Below are 20,390 nucleotides of genomic sequence, written 5' to 3'. Positions count from 1 at the left end.
TGTGTTGAGTACAATTAAACTAGTTTAATACTTCTCCTTTCTGCACCTTTTCAAACATACTTTAAGTAACAAATTTAAATAGGCTGTAGGACTAGATGTCCTACAGACCTTCCAGCTTAGTTAATGCTACAGTATATCGTGCTTCAATTTTTTAATTTATTAAAATTTTTGCTTATTAAGGCTTTACAGTACAGCACAAGTACTGAGCATCACATATGACATGTAGAAAATCGCTCAGTGTCTTCAGAAACAGTGTCTTCCATTCAACCAGAGAGTCAACCTGTAAATGCTGTATCACACTAAGTGTTTTTGAATCAGTCTATGTATAAACTTTGCCTTGGTAAAAATTTTTCTGGCTATGCCACTGAACAATACAAGTGTACCACTGTTCAACACAATTAAGGCTACAGGTAGTTACAGTTTAATACAAACAGTATAATGAATAATAGTATCCTTAGAATTTCTAACAGGTAAGCTATTAACTGCGCAGTAAGAATTATTCACATACTGAACTGTCTCAAAGTGTAAGCTTGTTTTCTGGATCGTGTTCTTCCACAACAGTATGTGCCACTATTTTGATTTTATTATACATTTGCATGTGATGTCACAACATCGATATCACGATTATTTATATTACATATCAACATCACGATGTTCAGAGACAATCACAATTAATCCCACAATCGATATAATCTCTCAGCCCTACAAAGTATAATCAATTACTCTCCCTCTTATAGTGACACCTACATTTTTACTAATAAAATCTTTTGTGGAATTATCAGATTTGTTAGTTCTCAAGAGCTTGAATTGCTATTATTATAACAAGCATAATGATACAGTCAACACACACACATGCACACACACACACACACACACACACACACACACACACACACACACACACACACACACTAGTCACATGTATTATAATAATATTATGGATGTGTCAATCATACATGCACACAAGTAGTAACATAGTCAAACTAACTGTCATGTACAACAAGAGATTCTTGATAGTGAAAGTAGCCAGGATGTCTCCTTGCTGCACCCTTTCTGTTATTTCTAAATGATGTGTACACAAAAATAAGCATGTATACTACACAGACACACAGAGACCAGACTTGGGGTCAAATACATGAGTATTTGTATTAATTGCAATCAAATACAAATTTTGAGTAATTGTATTTATAGCTTAGAAACTGGATATATTTGCAATTAAATACTTTCCTAATGTATTTAAATACTTACAATTACTTCAAATACTTTTACCAAAATAAGATTGTAAAATTAACTGAATCTTTGGTCATAAGCAATGTCATAATTTGAATATCACAAGTCAGAGCCTCCAACCAAGAAAATGACATTTTCAATGATTTGATAGAGACAGTATCTTCTATTACTATTGTGAAATCACTCCAATGGTCAGAGAATATTTATACTTACCACAAGAGAAGGATCCCCTTAAGTTTTGGAAACTAAATGATCCCTGTTGACTAAGCTAACAACCCGATTTTTGTGTGTGCCGGCTTTGTATATACACCTACTTTTCAGTGTAGCACAGAAAATATTTAATCTGAGAGATGCAGGCTAACGGATAAAAGATTGATGTTTATCAATAGCACACAATACACATACACCACCCGAACATACATAGAGCTAGCATGTTGCCTTAGTAGTTATAGTAACAACAAACATAATGATATTGTGTGTGTAGATTAGAAGACAACATGTGCACAGTGTAGTGGCTGAGTCACTAAGTATTTGAAATTGTATTTAAATACTTTAGAAAGTATTTGTATTTAAATACTGTCCTGACAAAAGCATTGCAATCGTATTTGTATTTGCTAGTATTTGTAAGTAAATACTATTGATCCCAAGTCTGACTGTCACAGACACACACACACACCTTGCAGAGTTTGCAGTATTGAGATCATCAAGTTCTTGGTATTCATTAGATTTCTGACAAAACGATGAGTTGCTAGTTTGATACCAGCTAAGCAGCATAAGAACAGAGGAAGGACCAACAAAGTTATTGTTATTCCAGGAGCAACAGACTGCAACAAAGTATAGATGTTTATATTAGCAATAACTGACATGATGTTTAGTAGTAGTACATCAAAAAAGTTCAACACCTTGTCTTTGTAAGGTTGAGCCCACATGTGGATCAATGCAATAACCACTAAGGCTATCTGAAGACAAAACAACATGTTGTAATAGTTAGTGTTACATACAAATACAATTAACATGATCACTTGACGACATATCAGATAATAAGCAGCAAACCAGCGATACTTGTCCTTGTAGCATCCTTGAAACTGATCCAGTAATGGTTTGATCTTGATGGAGTTAATTTTCCTACTTAACAATGGCTCCAACAATAACAACAATGGTAAGCCAATCCCTACAACCAATTCACAGATCACTGCCACAATACCATATATGGCATGACGGTCATGGAAATATCCAATGTGTGGAGATGTATATGTGTATACCTCATTAACATCAGTAAACTTGAGTGGTCTCAGTAACTGTAGTGAAGTGGATGTTAATGATGTGTAAGATAGTAATAGGAGAAGACAGATAACATGAATGATACATCGACTGACAAGTACTGTTATTCTCACTGAACATCTAGCTGCCAGTACAATTACCAATGTCAGTATTGAAACAGCAACAGCATGTGAGTAGTGGATAAACAACTGGTCTATTCCACTTAATCCTGTCACAAAACAAAGTTGTCCAAGAAATTCTGGAGTAAGGTTTGCAAAGCTTGACAAGATCCTAACAAGTTGAAATGTTTCATCAGAAATGTTTGTGTTAACACTCAACAAGATACCCACCATACTGTAGTAATAGATTATCCCATACATATATCCTGATGCTATCTGAAAGTTGAAGTACATTAAACTGAACACACCAACTACCACTACAATCCAATACAAACAGGTCAACACTACCACTAACACTGTCATTCCAGTACTACAATGGTCTACACTGATACAGTCAGTAGAGTCATATGTTAGAGTGTAGTTTGAACTGCAATTTCCACAAGCAGTCCCTGACCTGTTTTTTTTGCACTGAGCATCAAGTGTGTGTGGTAATCCCAAGTATCCTTCTTTGGTCTCCCTATGAAACTTACAGTAATGCTTAGGACACAATGATGCAGTTGGTGTTCCTCCAACACTACCAAACCAGTAACCTCTTCTGATCTCATTGTAAGTGTCATAACACTCCACCACATCATGATGGTAACAAACACAAGTATGAGTCGTTTTGTTGTACACATTTCCAGGATGTTTAAAACAAGGTACTAATTCTACTTTAAGTGTAGTACTTACCTTTGGCTGTGAGGATGAAGTTAAAGTTAAATTTAAACTTATAATAACATTATTTGGCTCATTTGCTCCCATCAATTTAACACTAAGACTTGTGATATTGTCAATCAAAATATGCTCATCATTCATTAGAGAGATGTTTACATTTGAACAATCAATGCATTCTATGTTAAACAGTGATGGTGCCGCTTTCTTTTCAAAAAAGTCAAGAAGAACACCTTTAAACTTCACCTCATGACCAAGAATATTGTTGTTTATGTAGTAAATGTTGTGATCAGAGTTAGATGATATGTTAACACCATCAGTGTTTGGGAAACATAATCTTAGTTCATGTGGTGAAGTGACTATAGGAGATCCAGCACCATTGAGTGAAGTGTAGCTTACATTACACTGAATAGATACATTTGTCTTGTTAACGAATTGATAATATTTGAAATGGCAAGGAATAGACCGTAAAGTTTCATTTATTTCACAGAATTTTGGAATATTAAAATATAAGGAGTTACCAACAAGTCCAGCTGAATTGTTTATAAACACAACATTGGCTCTATATTGAGAGAAACTGTAGTTAAAACCATTATCACAATTAGAGATTATCATATTTATGTAAATTGCTCCTCCATTGTGTGAAACAAAATTGTTCACAAACCTAACAGTGGCTTGTTCATCAATCTCAACAACACTACCCTGGTCAAGATACACTGCAGCACCATAATCAGCTGTGTTGTTCTCAAACAATACATTATCTATTAAATGAAGTGTACTTGATGACATGTACATAGAACTACCAATATTATTGGTGAAGGTTGAATTATTAACTTGTACTTTAAGATTTGAAAAGGGTATTACATAAAAGTAAGCTATACTATAATCTGCAATATTATTATCAAAGGAGGTATTACAAATTTTCACTTCACTGGTAGCTGATGAAGCAGAAACATACAATGCTGCACCATGTCCAGAAGACATGTTGTCAATAAATTCACAATCTGTTATATGTAGTGAGAGAGATGAAACAACCGACAATGTAACAGCTGGAATGATAAATTTTAAGTTTCCATTTGATTTAAAAATTACATTTGTCATGGATACTTCAATGTCTCCACAACTATATGTTGTAATAGCAACAACCCCAGCATGTGATAATAGTGAGTCTTTAACCGTATTATTAGTAATGTTTACTCTAGTAAGGTTGATTGACATATTAACTGAAAAAATTGTGATACCAATAATACCAGAAAATGGCCCTTCATTATTAGTAAAACTTGAATTGCTTATCATTACCCTCACATTGTCTTCAGTAGATTCCCACCAAAGACAAAAACCACAGTTTTCCCTGAACACAGAAGATTCAACTACAAAAGAACTATTTCTATTTGAATAACACACTTTTGGATAGCTTGATCCAATAAAATAAAAGCCACGATGATTATAGACCACACTGATTTCAATCAGATGAATCTCCTTCTGTACAGATAATTCAGTTAAAAACCATGCGGCATAACTGTTACATGAAAAATTACTATTTTTGATCCAAATGACAAGTGAATGACTACTAATGTTAACAAAAATACCACCAGAGAAATTTGAATAAGTATTGTTATCAAATTTACTGTCAGAAACGTTAATAATCAGATCATCTGAAGTGTTTGAATTTTCTATAACCAAAGCACCATGGTAAGGCAACTCCTTCACTTCATATACAATATTTGACATAAAATTGGTATGGTCTACTGTAAGTATTCCAGTAAAACCTTGTAATTGTATGTAAACTGCTGTTATTCCAGAATACTGAAAGGTACAGTAAAGCAGTGAAATATTACTAGTGATATTAAATGTCACTCCTGCAATATTTGTTCCATTAGGATCACCACACCTGTCCCATGTGATCCCTTCAATGACCACATTATCACATAACTCACAGTACACCCCCCCACTATTGTTACACATGATGGTAGCACCTTTACCAGTTATTGTGATGTTGTTTAGATCACCTGATCCCATTTTGATGTTATCTTCTAGTATAACTGATTCTGATGTAATGTTGATTACAGAGTTACTGGTCATACAGTGTAAAGCAGTGGATAGTGAAGTACACACACACATTCTCCATCGACACAACATGTAGTATTGTCACTACCACCAGTAGTGTTGATGATGATCACTTTACTATGGGCATGTTGACCAGTGGCGTAGCCAGACTTTTCGCCATGCCTGGGCAATGGGTGGGCAAGCCATTTCCCATGCAACACACGTCCACATGCCCATCTTCATATGGACATCAATATAACATTTTTTAAATGCATTATGTATCATCCTACACTACTGTATGCAAGATGACTAATATCAACCTAATTGAAGCGAACGCCAAGCTAGCTATTGGCCTTCTAACCTATTACATACATCTAGCTACATGTGTCTTAATACCAGACTACAAAGATTCTTAAATTAAAGCACGAGGCGCTCTATCACGTGATGACTGCTCTGCCACTACAGTTGTTAGCCTAGAAAAGTAGAAACAAAAAGAAAAGAATTGCTGACTGAACAAGTACTCCATACCGTTTGAACTGAGCAGTATCCACACGGATAGATGGGTGCTAATTTCATAAATACCTCTAGACTGCTTTGCCTCCCGAGTTTTGACCACACCGATAGCTACCGTGATCACTTAATCCAAATGTAAACTGTCCAGCCCACTATAGTGAAACCAATTCTTTGCCCTTCACTCCTTGCCACAATGCTGCGCTGTTTTTTGTAATCACGTGATCTTGCTTCTATTCATTGCCTCCTCTATTTGTGCACAATCAAGTTACTCGTAGGGAAAATCCCTTGGATAACCCCATCTCTGTTTAGCCAAAAAGAAGGAAACCATCGGCGAAAATGGCACGGTGAGTGTTGTATAAGTTGTGCTATACTTATTCTTGTACAGTGACTAGTTAAGTAACTTTAGCAAAATCTCGAGCTATCCAGCCCACGTCTTTATAATTACTCTAGGAGCTGATGGTGGGGCAAAGAAGTCTGATGCCCGGGCAATGCCCTGGCTTGCCCGGGTTTGGCTACGCCACTGATGTTGACTGGTGATAAAGGTGATCAAATTAATCCACACTAGGATCAAGATCATCATTCTGCATACAGATAAAACATTACTTGAAGTATACAACATTATTCATAATTGAGTTTGTACATTAGGCCCCTATTCGGTGATTATTAGTTTCTCATCCAGCCTTTCTAATTATTATGATGCGGGCGGGAGGGTATTACCATTATTTTATAATATTAACACACTGATGTACAAACCTTGTCCAAATTGTCTTTCTTTCTTACTACAAACATCTCCTTCACCAGCTGATTCTACTTCTCGTGATCGCCAACTGTTTTTCGACAGTCAACTGAAAGCCTGCTTTGATGAAGTCGATAGAGCACGATTGCAACTGGCACTGCAGCAATTTGCTAAGGAAACAACAGTTCTCCTGGTGATATATAGCGCATTGTAGCGTTCATCAACAAAAAATTATAACAGTTTGGTATCACGTGTTCTTCTGAGCATGCAGAGTAAATAATGGCTTACCATGCGGTAACTAAAGAAGGATGCGGACGGTGGATGAGAAACTAATAATCACCAAATAGGGGCCTTATAATTACAATAAGTACAGTAGTACTCATCAAGACAACTAGTGTGTCATGTGGCCAAGAAGCTGGTAAACATACCAGTGTGTTACTGTATCAGGAAGAAACAAATTATCACAATAGCTAGTTATCAAGACACACGGTAGTGTGTCGTGCGGCCCAAAAAGCTGGCGCGCCACACCATGAGTATATTTACAGGAAGAAAGAAAACGTCATTTTCACACCTTTGTATCTCGGTGATCCCTTATCCGATTGGAAACAAATTTGCTACAGAGTTGCCCGCCAGCCAGGGGAGTCTACATTCCAAATTGGAAGTAAATCACTCCAGCCTTTCCGAGATACGAGCTGCCAAAGTTTCGATTTTTTCTTCGTGTTTTCGCACACTTGCAAAAATTGCTATAAAACGCAAACGCGTACTCCGATCACCTTGAAATTTGGCACATTCTAGCATTAAATTTGGTGCAAATCCGATGGATGGTTCAGGAGTTATGACCGATTATTCGCCTATAACAAGATCGATTTGTTGTCACGCCTACAGGGTAAACCTCTTCATGGAATGAGTTGAAAATTGCTATGTAGATGGAGTAACCATCGTAGGAGTGCCTTTTGGTGGTTTGAAAGGAATCGAGATAAAGACCATGGAGATATGACACAAAACCCAACCTGTGTCACAATTACGCGATCGATTTTTATGAATAAAAAAGTATTAGTTTTCACGCCTACTAGGCAAACCGCTTAGAGCAATGAGCTGAAAATCGGTGTATAGCTGGAATAATCTTCATAGAAAGTCCTCGCAGTAGTACAGAAGAATCGGGTTACAAACCACTGAGTTATGATTCGAAAGCCACCTCCGTGTAGCAAATGCGAGATCGAGATACTCTAATAGAACAGTCACCCTAATAGAGCATTCGGCTAATTATTTACTCCATTATAGAATTCTATTACATTACAAGTTATTCTGTAGGGAGTTCAGCTGCAACAGTTAATCTTATAGACAGTTCAGCAAGAAGCAAGTCACCCTGTGCTAGCTAGCTTTCCTCATAGCTATAGCTAGCTAGCTAGCTATAGCTATGAGGAAGTCCACATATTTTTCGAAGCTTATGAATGGGAACAGCTTAATTGAAAATGATGATTTTGAGCAGTCCATGGCTCATAGTTATTTCCATGCAGGAAAGCTTTCACAATTTTGTTTCATCTGTATTACAATTGCTTTCACCATCTTATACTGACTGCTTTTACTACCTCAATTGTAGCTATAATCATTATCTAATCCAAAACAGCCAAGCTGTAAAAAAAAGTGCAGCCCCCAAAAAGGCTATGGTGAAAAAAGATGCCAAATCCAAGGTGGAGGCCAAGAAATGGCTGTGATGGTAGGGTAATGGTAAAAATTTTAATAATGACAATTCAGGTGAATTTGATGCCGCTTGGCCGCACTCATTTTTTTTATAGTTTGGCTGTTTTGGATTAGATATCATTTCTTTTTGTATTTGTATACCCCAAAGTTGGCCTATGGCCAGCTTTGGAGCTTTTTTAACCTATCTTGTTTTCTTTACCACAGGAGCCAGGAAGAAAATGGCAGATTTTTAATACTTTAACTATTTCTGATTTTATCAGTAAATATACAAATTATAATATAATACATATATTTATTACATGCCAATTATTCCCTACAGGATTACTTGTTTGCAGCTGATCTCTCTACTGGGTGACTTGAAATGTAGCTGAACTCTCTACATGCAGGGTGATCTGTTCATAGGTGAACTTTCTACAGGGTGATTTGTCTCCTTGGTCTTTATCTCGATTCCTTTCAAACCACAAAAAGCACTCCTATGATGGTTACCCTATGATGGTTACTCCATCTACATAGCAATTTTCAACTCATGCCTATAAAGGGTTTACCCTGTGGGCATGACAGAAGTTCGACTTTATTTTACGCAAATAATAGGTAATAATTCCATGAATGTTAATCAGATTCCTACCAAACTTGGTACTGAGATCCACTTTAATGCGCCCTTTACGTGTGCCAAATTTCAGCCCGATTGGAGCATGCATTGGTATTTTACGGCGAATTTTGCAAAGTATGCGAAAAGAAGAAAAAAAAGCAATGAAAATAAAACAAACTTTTACCCACTCATATCTTGGAAATTACTAGAGCGATTTTCTTCAAATTTGTTATGTGGACTCCTTGTCCAGGGTGGCACTTCTGTAGAAAATTTGGCTCCAATTGGATAAAGGATCACTGAGCTACAAAGGTGTGAAAACTATTTTTTCCTGTCAATATACTCATGGTGTGACGTGCTGGCTTCTTGGGCTGCACAACACACTACTGTGTATCTTAATTATTGTTCTAATTCATGTAATGTCATTAAACATTATTAGTACAATATAATAATAATTAAATAGCTAATAATCAACAGTTCATAGCTACAGTACAAAAAATCTGTTAGCAACAATCCTGCCAGCCACCCTTAAGGCCACTATTTGGTAATTTTCTGTTAAACTCCAAATGTAGAGTGCAGGCGAGTGGGTCATTACCATTGTAATGAACTAGCTTTATTATAATTATTGTAATGACTTACTTTATAATTACTGTATCACATGACACTTAATATTTTAGTGTTTGTTTGATTGAGCACGTGTGTGTTGTTCTAATTAACTACCGCATATTTTTGTATTAATCAATTGTTATATTAGTCATATTACACTGGTAGCAGAGGATGGTTTGAGAAATGGCCACTACACACGTTAGTATTCCCAAGTCCTTCTCAGGCGGAGATACTCGAGAGTGGTTTCAGAAGTTTGAAATTTGTTCCAATGCGAATGGATGGGACGCAACAAAGAAGACTAAGAAATTGCCGACCTTACTTGAAGGGGAAGCTTTAGCAGCGTGGATGGAGTTAACCGATGAAGAAAAGAAGGATTATAGTGTGGCGAAGGACAAATTAATTAAGAAAATGGCGCCACTTGAATTTGTGTCATTGGAAGAGTTTCAAAAGCGACCAATCTTTCCTGGCGAATCAGTTGGTATGTATTTGTATGAGCTGAAACGACTACTACAGCAAGCGATGCCAGGATTGACAGCTGATGCGAGGAAGCAATTACTGATTCACCAATTCTTAGCGGGGTTACCTGCCTCACTGAGTCGTCAGCTTCGAGCGAGTGGTAACACGGCAGACCTTGATGAACTTGTACAACGTGCTAAGATCTTGATGGTTGTGGATGGTGGTGAGAGGCAAACTGTGGCAGTTCACTCAGGCATTTCTGAAGTCTCAGAACTGAAATCCCAAATTTAAGAATTGACAGCACAGGTGGCAGCATTGAAAGTAGCTCAGAAGAGTGATAGGAACCCACCACAGTGCTACTACTGCAAGCAGCCCGGCCATGTGCAGCAATATTGTCCGAACAGGGTCAGGGAGCGTAGGTGCTATATCTGTGGCAGGCCAGGTCATATTGCCGCCAACTGCTGGCTGTCAGTAAACAAGAAGGGGATGTCCCTGGGGGGCAACCGACATCCCTAATAAGTAAGAGCCCCACACATACTGTAGTAGTAGCCACCACCAAGATACAAACAGTTGTAATTATGGGAAAGATTGGACACTCTACCTTGGAGGTAATGCTTGATTCCGGTTCTTCCATATCCTTGTTAGCACAATCTAGTGTTGCGAAAATGACTAACATCATAGAGAAACCAGTTCCAAGGATCCTATTGAGAACAGCATCAGGTGTACCACTTCCTACTGTTAAGTACATCACAGCATCTGTGCTGATCCAGAACATGGAGACACCTGTACAACACAGTTTTTTTGTGGTTAGTGATCTTATTGCTCCTGCTATTTTAGGACTTGATTTCTTACAGTATCACAACCTTGTTCTGGATTTCTCTGGAAACACAGTTCAAGTTTACCCCAAGAGTACACAACTACCAGAGGAACATCAACAGTTGAAACAGATGGTGAAGGATGCCCAGAATAACAAACCTCATGTTGGTATGATAGCAGCTTTATGTACTGACTCCAGAGTAATGCCAGAAGAGTGTGCCATTCCTGATTTTGGTGCCCCTAATACTTATGAACTACCTGAGAATTGCAGTGGGGATTTTAAGCATCTAGTGGAAGAACACAAAACCTTATTTGATGTCAGACCAGGGAAAACCACACTTGACTGTCACTACATTCCAACAAAAGGCCCACCCATTCGTGTACCTCCGCGATGCATTCCAGGGCACTATCGTCAGGAAGTTGTTAGGCAGATTGAATTGATGCTAGCACAAGGGGTCATAAAAGAGAGTAGCAGCCCATGGATGTCCCCTACTGTTTTTGTACCCAAGAAATCTGGAGAACTAAGAATCTGCGTAGACTACAGGTCCCTTAACAAACAGACAGCCAAAGATTCTTACCCCCTGCCACTCCCTGATGAGGTACAGGATCGTCTCACTAATGCTGCTGTGTTCTCCACTTTAGACCTCCACAGTGGATATTGGCAGCTCCCAGTGGCAGAAGCTGACCAGCCTAACACTGCATTCTGCCCTGGACCAGGAATGGGCCTCTACCAGTTTTGCCGCATGCCATTCGGGCTCTCAGGAGCACCAGCATCTTTCCAGAGACTGATGGACTCTGTATTGCGTGGCCTGCCATTTGCGTCAACATACCTGGATGACATATTGGTTTACTCCCCAAATGTGGAATGCCATAAGGACCATTTACGGAAATTGTTCTGCCGCCTGCAAGATGTGGGACTAATCCTGCGTGGGAAGAAGTGTTCCATTGGTGTGCCTAAAGTGTGTTACCTAGGCCACATTTTCTCAGCTGATGGTATTCAACTAGACCCTAACAAGGTACATGCAGTGCAATCCTGGCCAACACCATGTGATGTTACCACCCTTCGTCAATTCTTGGGTCTTGCTTCTTATTATAGAAGGTACATACATAAATTTGCTGATTTTGCCGCCCCACTTCATGGTCTTACACAGAAAGGTGTGTCGTTCAAATGGACTTCTGTTCATGACAATGCGTTTTCATTCCTAAAATCCAAGCTAACTCAATCGCCTATCCTGGCTTATCCAGATTTTTCTCCTCCTTTTGTGTTGCAGACAGATGCCTCTGCTGTGGGATTGGGAGCTGTGTTGGAACAAGGAGGCCATGTGATTGCCTATGCCAGCCGGACGTTGACCAAAAGTGAGTCAAATTATAGTGTTATACAAAGGGAGTGTTTAGCTGCTGTATTTGGTATGAAACAATTTCGTCACTATTTGTTAGGACATTCTTTTACTCTGATGACAGACCACGCACCGCTCCAGTGGCTTTCTGCACAGAAAATGGAAGGTCTTCTTCAGCGTTGGGCCTTAGCTATGCAAGAATACACCTTTGACATCGTGTATCGAAAAGGGACAGAAAACATTAATGCAGATTCACTGTCACGTAACCCAGTATCTGTACCGCACTCAGTTGCAGTCACATCCTCACAACCTGTCACCACCGACATACAAGTGGCTCAGTTAGAGGATCAAGTAGTCAAGCAGCTTCATAGCGGATTGTCCTCATCCACCAAGCCTGTTATCACAGGTAGAACACAACCACTACTTAACAGGTATTTACAACTTTGGCAACAGTTGTCTATTATTGATAATGTAGTGTGCTGCACATACACCCCCAGGCTTTCACAGCTGCCAATTATTATCCCAGTACTTCCACTTTCAATGCAAAGGTCTGCAATCTCTCAATCACATGATATTCCCACTGCTGGGCATCAAGGCATTGCCAAGACACTACAACGACTTCAGGAGTCTGCTTATTGGGTTGGAATGGCCCAAGATGTTGCTAAGTATTGTAAACAGTGTACTGTATGTCAGCAAGCGAAGTTACCAGCACCCACCCCAGCTCCTCTAACGAATGTGCCGATTGGAGGGCCATGGAAAATGCTGGCTGCTGACATTTTGGAGGTCCCAGTTTCACGTCGTAATAATAGATACTTACTAGTGGTCAGGGATTACTTCACAAAATGGGCAGAGGCAGTTCCTCTATGAGAACAAACTGCTGCTTCCATTTCAGCTGCTGTCATCAAAATTTGCTGTTCCTTTGGCATCCCTGAAGTTTTACATTCAGATCAGGGAAGAAATTTTGAAAGCCAGCTATTCCGTGACGTGATGACAGCCTTTGGGATTCAGAAGAGTCGTACGACAGCATACCACCCTCAGGGTGATGGTATGGTTGAGCGATTCATCCACTCACTTCTGCAGTTGCTGCATTGTTACACTGAAACCGAAGATGATTGGGAAGAATTTTTACCGCTTGTAATGTATGCCTATCACACAGCCATACATTCCTCAACAAATATCTCACCCTTTCAACTGATGTTCGGAAGATCGCCAGCTGCTATTCCCTTTCAGTGTCCCTACAAATTTGATACCACCACATATGCGAATCACTTACAAGCCAAACTTCAAGCAATGCAAGATTTTGTGCATGCTAACTTGACCAAGTCTGCGGAGCAACAAAAGAGACAGTATGACCGTCACACTTTTCCCCGTACCTTTAACCCTGGAGACACTGTATGGTTATCAGTGCCAACGGCTAGGAAGTTACAACCACACTGGGATGGAAAATGGATTGTCAGTAAAGTAAAAGGTCCGTGTAATTTAGAACTGACGGATGGCCACAACTCTAAAGTGGTTCATGTCAATCGTGTGAGGCACAGGATCCAACCAGATCAAATCAAGGAACATACCATTACTGACCAGCAGCCATTGCAATGGAATCCTCCTGAATTCCACCACTTCCTTATTCCAGAAGCTTCCGTTGATGGTACACAACGTCGTTATCTGCTCCGTGATAGACACCCACCAGACAGGCTACGGTTCTAATGCTTGAGGACAAGCTCTTAAAAGAAGGGGGCGTGTGTAATGAACTAGCTTTATTATAATTATTGTAATGACTTACTTTATAATTACTGTATCACATGACACTTAATATTTTAGTGTTTGTAATTGATTGAGCACGTGTGTGTTGTTCTAATTAACTGCCACATACTGTTGTATTAATCGATTGTTATATTAGTCATATTACACCATTAACCATTACCCCAATGCTTGCCACAATACAAGCACACAAAAAATTTTGAATTTTCAACTAGTATAGGGACCATAGCACATTGATAAAAGGTACTGAAACAAGCTGGAATAATGCACGATATTAAATCACAGTAAAAGAATAATTATATCCCTACTGTGCATTTCCATTAAGGTATCTTGAACACAGTAGGGATATAACATTTTATTGTTTTAATGTGATTTAATATCATGCACTACTACTTGTTTCAGTGCCTTTTATTGATGTGCTATGGTCCGTATTTTAGTTGAAAATTCCAATTTTTTAGTGTACTTGTTTTTAACTTTTTTTTTTGTTATAACTGTGAACCCACGCATACCACATCTGAAATAGTGCTGTGCAATTATCATCTGAAAAGTGAAGTATCCATTATGCTTCATTGTCAGCTATGTTCAACCTGTTACAAATCAAGAACTGTTTGAAACCTCGGCAATCAAAATAGCCACTATGAAAAATATGGATGATTTCCATTACGAAGGGAAGCCATCACGTGCTACCATACCAAATCGGAATTTTTTGCTGTCAGCAAAGATGAATGGGACACAAAAAAGGACACTGGTAAATCCATGAAGAATGCATTGTACATACTACGGTATGCCAAAAGGCACCTCTCGGGCCAAAGCGATGTGGAACATAGAGGTGTACCGATAAGGATTTTTCAGTTGTACCGATATCCAATTAATCTGTACCTAATAGAGCTGATACTGATTATACCAATCTGATTATTGTATATTCTGTAAAATGTAAATCAAAGAGAACTACAGGTGTAGCTACTGCATGATGCACATTAATCTAATGATTTTTAGAAAAAACAGAAGTGATGTAACTATAAGGCACAGTAATACCTGGTTACCTATGGTGGTGTTGACTCTAATACACAACCCAGACAATTAGGCACCACAAACATTTTAATACATGCCATCTTGTCCAAATTACTCCGTGTTTTATTCAATTTTCAAGATGGCTACTATACACAGATTATCAGTTCAGCTTTCTTGTGGTGCAGTTCTTGAACAGTAAAAAAATCAAGCCCATAGCCTTAGCCGTTATCGAGTTACACTTGTCTGAAGGCATCAGTCAGACAGTAGAAAACTCCATTAATATTTTCAATTCTGTAGCAACTTGTTGAAAGTGTTTTGGGTCGATATGAAAACTTGTTTGGGCTTAGTTTTACCTAACCAATACTGCCTCATCATCGTCAGGGAAAATTGAGGCTAGTTTTAGGGTGATGATATTTCCTGGGCCATGCCTACTCCTTTGTGGTCCAGGCTTATTGTCATATCTTATCTCTCTGCATAAAACTGGCAGTATAACTTGGTATCCTTATTCTGGTCTACTTCAAATATATCTAGCTATAGTTGTCCTCTGTGACAGGGTTAACCTTCTTACTTGAAAATTCTACAAACGCTAATGTCAGAGTTCACTGCACAAATCTTTGAATTGGCTACAATACACAAGCTAGCTATACTGTATGAGTGTAGAATCTTGAAAACATGCTCAATACTTTGATCAAATAGCTACCGGTTCCTTAATAGGGGGAATATCTGCAGCTTATATAGGGTCCATGCCATCCAAAAATTGTGTGTAAGATTCCAAATCTCACCATTTTTTCCCTAGATTCCAACCTAGATTCCAGATTCCAAACCTAGATTCCAGATTCCAAATATCAAAATTTAGATTAACACCTTTTATGCACTCGGCTGACTTCTGAGCTAATCGGATCACTGATGAGGCCACAAATGCAGGTTAAAGATGTTGCTATTGCCTGTACAGACATGCCAAAATGTGTACACATTGCTCACAAGACTAAACTGATTGCAAAACAACATGCAAGATAATTTACAGTATAGTTTACAAGAAATATATGGAATAATCAGACGTATATGAAATTTCATTTTATCAGAGATTCCTGATTCCATTTTGGGATTCCAAGTGGTTTTTGCTGATCGTAAAAATGGTGGAGGGAAGCAGCTACAGTAAACTTTGGTGGTTGTGTTATACATGTGTCAGGTTAACATAAAGTATGATATTTACACTGTGAATGTCTGTTTAGTGCCACAAGGCGAGCATGTGATGTCTTAAATGTATTGGAGTACAAGCCAGTCTAGTGACGAGCAATAATACAGTAGGATTACCGCACACATATATTACGCACATATTACATGTTAAGTGTATACCCGTTTCTCGCACTTAATCATGGTTGATAAGCGCATGTGGACGAACACGAAGCTCCAACATGAGATGAAGCTATACAACAGAATAAATACTAGAGGTTTGATTTCTTAAAGTACAAAATCAAAATACGTGTTTTTCGAGTGGTGCTTTTACTATACTTACCAAGCAAAGTGGTCTTCTGTCATATGCTTCAGATGACGGATTCAGTGCACAAAACTGGATTCAAAATATTGGTACATGTAATGACTGCAATTCACACCACCCTAAGAGAGCGAGTCCATGAGGAAGTTTATTTATTAGGCACATGCGCTTAACAAATATATGTTAATTACAATAATTTTTCATGAATATCTATTAGGCATATGCGCCTAACAACCAGACTCTACAGTATAGTGTTTATAAGCTGCGTAAACAGCAGTGTGTAGGTTTCAGCTAGATAGATGCACACAGAGTTCAATTTAATGCTACTGCCCAAGTTTTGTGTTTATCTAAAAACTAATCCTGGCTACACCCCTGTTGGGGGTCTGGCTCATGAAACTACTATTTTCTATACATGTCTGGCTTCTAGTTTGTCCACAAAGTGGGCTGGCTTCTTGTTGCCTCTCATGCTCATTGCACTGCTCTGCTATTGCCTGTATTCATGGTGCTTGGTAGTCATCTGGTCACTTTGACAGAACTCCATCTGTTAAGGGTAGAGTCTGAGGTGGAGTCTCATTTGATGGTGAACTAATTTGTTAACTATAGGTCAGGATATGTATAAATAAAAATGAGTTATTCCCCTCAGTTAGTCTACATTTTCATTCTGATGAACTTTGAGACATATAAAGCCTAAAATGGCTACAGCTTCTGGGGGAGGGCTGCGCCCCCCAGGCTATATGCCTTTTAAGCCAGTACCCATGTTTTTTGACAAAAATGGATAATCCAAGCAAGGGGGTGCCATGTAGGTACTTGCTGTAGGGAGATCGGTGACCGCGGTCAAAGCCTGACTGGCTGAAATTTCACTTTGACCTGTGACTAAGAGCCTTTTTCAATCTTTGACCATTGACCTAGTGATGATATTTCAGTACTTTTTGATTGTGAGCCTGGAAATTTTTACCCTTGACTGTTTTACTTGGCACGAATTTGGTGGCTTTGACCTTTGACTTAATAGACTTTGACTGCGGTCACTGATCTACCTACAGTGAGTGCCTGTATGTCACCCCCTTGTAATCTAACCCCATACAGGCTTTCAAGGGTGGCGGAACAGGGGGGCCGGGGGCCATGTGCCCCCCTATTTGAAAAGTTAGGGGGCCAGTGCCCCTCCAAAATTTAGTTGGAAACTTTGCAGTATTCACAGCAGCATACATGTGCAAAAATTACATGCGCAAATACATAGGAACGGGAGGGGTATTAATGTTAGTGTTACACAGCTCAGTTACTGACATACACAGATATACAGCTTACAGAATCACATGATGCATCCAACTGTAACTCAATTCCTATACTTTTGCGTGTTCATTGATTTAAATTGTACTCTTTAGAAAGATGTGATCAGCTGGCAGGGGATGTTGTTTCCGAAGATATTTGTTGTTGTAATGGTGTACGAGACTCGACATATTCATGAGTACACTGGATAGGAACAGCAATTGTACTGGAGTATTCTAATTGGAGAGCAGCAGTACTACTTTGTGAAAAGATCAGTCGTTAACTATAATAATGTACAGTACGTTGATGGAAGGCTGCCAACATTGTTTAATAAGTGATTACTGAGGTATTGTGATTGATTTCAATGTAAATCACATGACTTACTGATCACTCGACAAAAGGGAATCGCCGTTGCTACAACAGAGTGAGAATGAAGAGTAGTGGATGAAGTAAACAGGGGTGCAGTATGTAGCCATAATCAATAGCTAGCGTAATAAGGTTCGCACACAATAAATAGCTAGGTGTGCATAGCTAACACATTTTTACATTATTAAGGGCCCATATGAAGATGGGCTCTAAAATGTATGCAGATTCAAACTGTTTGTAGGTTCTACTGCCACTAGGCAACTGGACTTTGGAAGGTGACAGATGTTTTGTCTTGGGATACCTGTGTAAGTGACCCCCCCCCCCCCCCCAATTTCGTCCTTCACCACTGAACTGTAGGCTTTGCCTCCAGTGTTTGCCTTCCTGTGCCTAACTGGTAAAGCAGATAAAAACAAAAACAACCCCCAAGCCCCCCTGCCACCAGAGCTGCAGAGATTCTATACTCTGGTCAGCCCCCCCCCCCCCTCATTTCCTCCGCCACTACTCTAGTATCTATAGTTATTGTTTATGCATTTATGGAAATTATGTCACATACGCAAGAGAAGATCCCGATTCACCCTCGTCCCTCAAGCAATCAAACTTCACCGCGAACTTCACCACCAAGCATGTAAGTCACCTGATGAGCCTCCCACTGCACCAGAGTAATCACTTAGTGACCTTGCAGAAACTATATTCATGACCTCCGGACGGCGAGTAATATTATGATCCCACTCAGCAGAAGCCGCAGCAGAACATAGTAATGAGCTATGTAGGTGCGCATTGATTTGCCTTTGGTTAAATTTGAAGTCGAGTTATGACTATACAAGCATGAAGTGACTTTGAGATGTTGAAAATATGAAAGGTGGCAGCATAGATATTTACATATCTATGTTATTGTAACAAGATAGCGTTAACTAAGAGTATTGCTGTTATTATCGTTTTGTGTGTTTTGTCCGAGGTAATATTGGATTCACCAGCAGAAGAATAGCACATCAGGAGGTGATAGAGGTTGGGGACGTGGAGGCAGAGGAGGGAGACGTGGAGGCAGAGGAGGGGGACATGGAGGTAGAGGAGGGGGGCATGAAGGCAGAAGAGGAGGGCGTAGAGGAAGGGGGCGTGGAAACAAAGAAAGCGATGATGGAGACAGCCAATCTGGGACAGAAGTTAAAGTTACACCACCAGTGACTCAGGAGCATGACACAGGACAGAACATAGCAACACAAGGTTGCAATATTTTTGTTTATAATTATAAATAGTTGTGTATCAAGAGTAATTTGGATGAGGGACAGTGTCTATCTGCACTACAGGCACAGCTCTAAGTATCACCTCTGGCTTCCCTAAATAATTAGCCTAACCTCATCATCAACACCGATCATAGCCTATCAACAAATCAGGGTAGATGTGTGGTGATGTGTTAATGCTTTGATGAATCTTAAGCTATAACTGGTAGCTATTATAACAATGCATGGTACTTCTATGCATAATTTACTTCAGCAAAATTAGTACCATGATAAAATTAATTTGCAATTGCATCCTTATGAACTTAGCATTTGTAATAGATTTTGTTGTAGAAATGAGCAGTGCACAGATGGTAGATGAGAATCACATATTAAGATTTCTCAAATTACAAGAAAAAAATAAATTACATTTCAATAAAACAGTCAACAATTTCTGGTAATGAAAATATAAGACAACTATTTCTGCTGAGAAAGATTTCATTCTACATCACACCTCGCTGTATGGTCTGTATAAAAGTCCATTGTACTATGTTACTAGCATTTACATTGAGAACTTGCATGTAATCCTGGAGATTCTGCTAATATGCTGCAGGTGAATAAAAAGTACACAAACAAGTGTAACAAAAAATTTGGAATTTTCAATATGAGTAGGGATCAAAGTAATAAAAAGTACTGAAACAAGTGAGATTTACCACCTGATGCCTTACTACTACACACATATCCTTACTAGAACTGCAGAGGGTCTTGAAATGCTGAAACAAGTGACATTATCTACCACCTGAAGTCTTGCTAGTACACACACAATCCCTACTTCAGTTCCTGAGAAGTTAGAGACAATGGCACTGAAGTAGGAATTGTGTGTACTAGCAAGACTTCAGGTGGTAGATAATGTCACTTGTTTCAGCATTTCAAGACCCTCTGCAGTTCTAGTAAGGATATGTGTGTAGTAGTAAGGCATCAGGTGGTAAATCTCACTTGTTTCAGTACTTTTTATTACTTTGATCCCTACTCATATTGAAAATTCCAAATTTTTTGTTACACTTGTACTTAAAGTCTTATTAAAGCTTTTAGTGGCCAGCACTGAAGATATGACAGCAACATGTGCTGCATCCTTTGCATTACCTAACCTAATAAACTGGATATTG

The 20,390-nt window shown here is 38.9% G+C and overlaps 2 protein-coding genes across 2 annotated transcripts; one reads left to right on the top strand and one right to left on the bottom strand.

Annotated features, from left to right (window-relative positions):
- Window positions 1-867: 867 nt before the first annotated feature.
- LOC136242984 (uncharacterized) lies at window positions 868-18,663 on the bottom strand. Its single transcript, XM_066034491.1, has 4 exons — window positions 18,564-18,663; window positions 5,303-6,460; window positions 1,907-4,081; window positions 868-1,062 (listed from the first exon to the last, which is right to left on the bottom strand). Exons 2-4 carry the CDS (start codon window positions 5,457-5,459, stop codon window positions 947-949), a joined length of 2,448 nt encoding a protein of 815 aa, XP_065890563.1. The 5' UTR covers window positions 5,460-6,460; window positions 18,564-18,663; the 3' UTR covers window positions 868-946.
- LOC136242284 (retroviral-like aspartic protease 1) lies at window positions 9,692-10,255 on the top strand. The gene has a single exon (XM_066033695.1). The coding sequence runs from the start codon at window positions 9,692-9,694 to the stop codon at window positions 10,253-10,255; it is 564 nt and encodes a 187-aa protein (XP_065889767.1).
- Window positions 18,664-20,390: the final 1,727 nt, after the last annotated feature.

Source organism: Dysidea avara, chromosome 13 (assembly GCF_963678975.1).
Source record: "Dysidea avara chromosome 13, odDysAvar1.4, whole genome shotgun sequence".
Taxonomy (NCBI): Eukaryota; Metazoa; Porifera; class Demospongiae; order Dictyoceratida; family Dysideidae; genus Dysidea; species Dysidea avara.
This window is presented reverse-complemented; position numbering and strand designations above follow the sequence as displayed.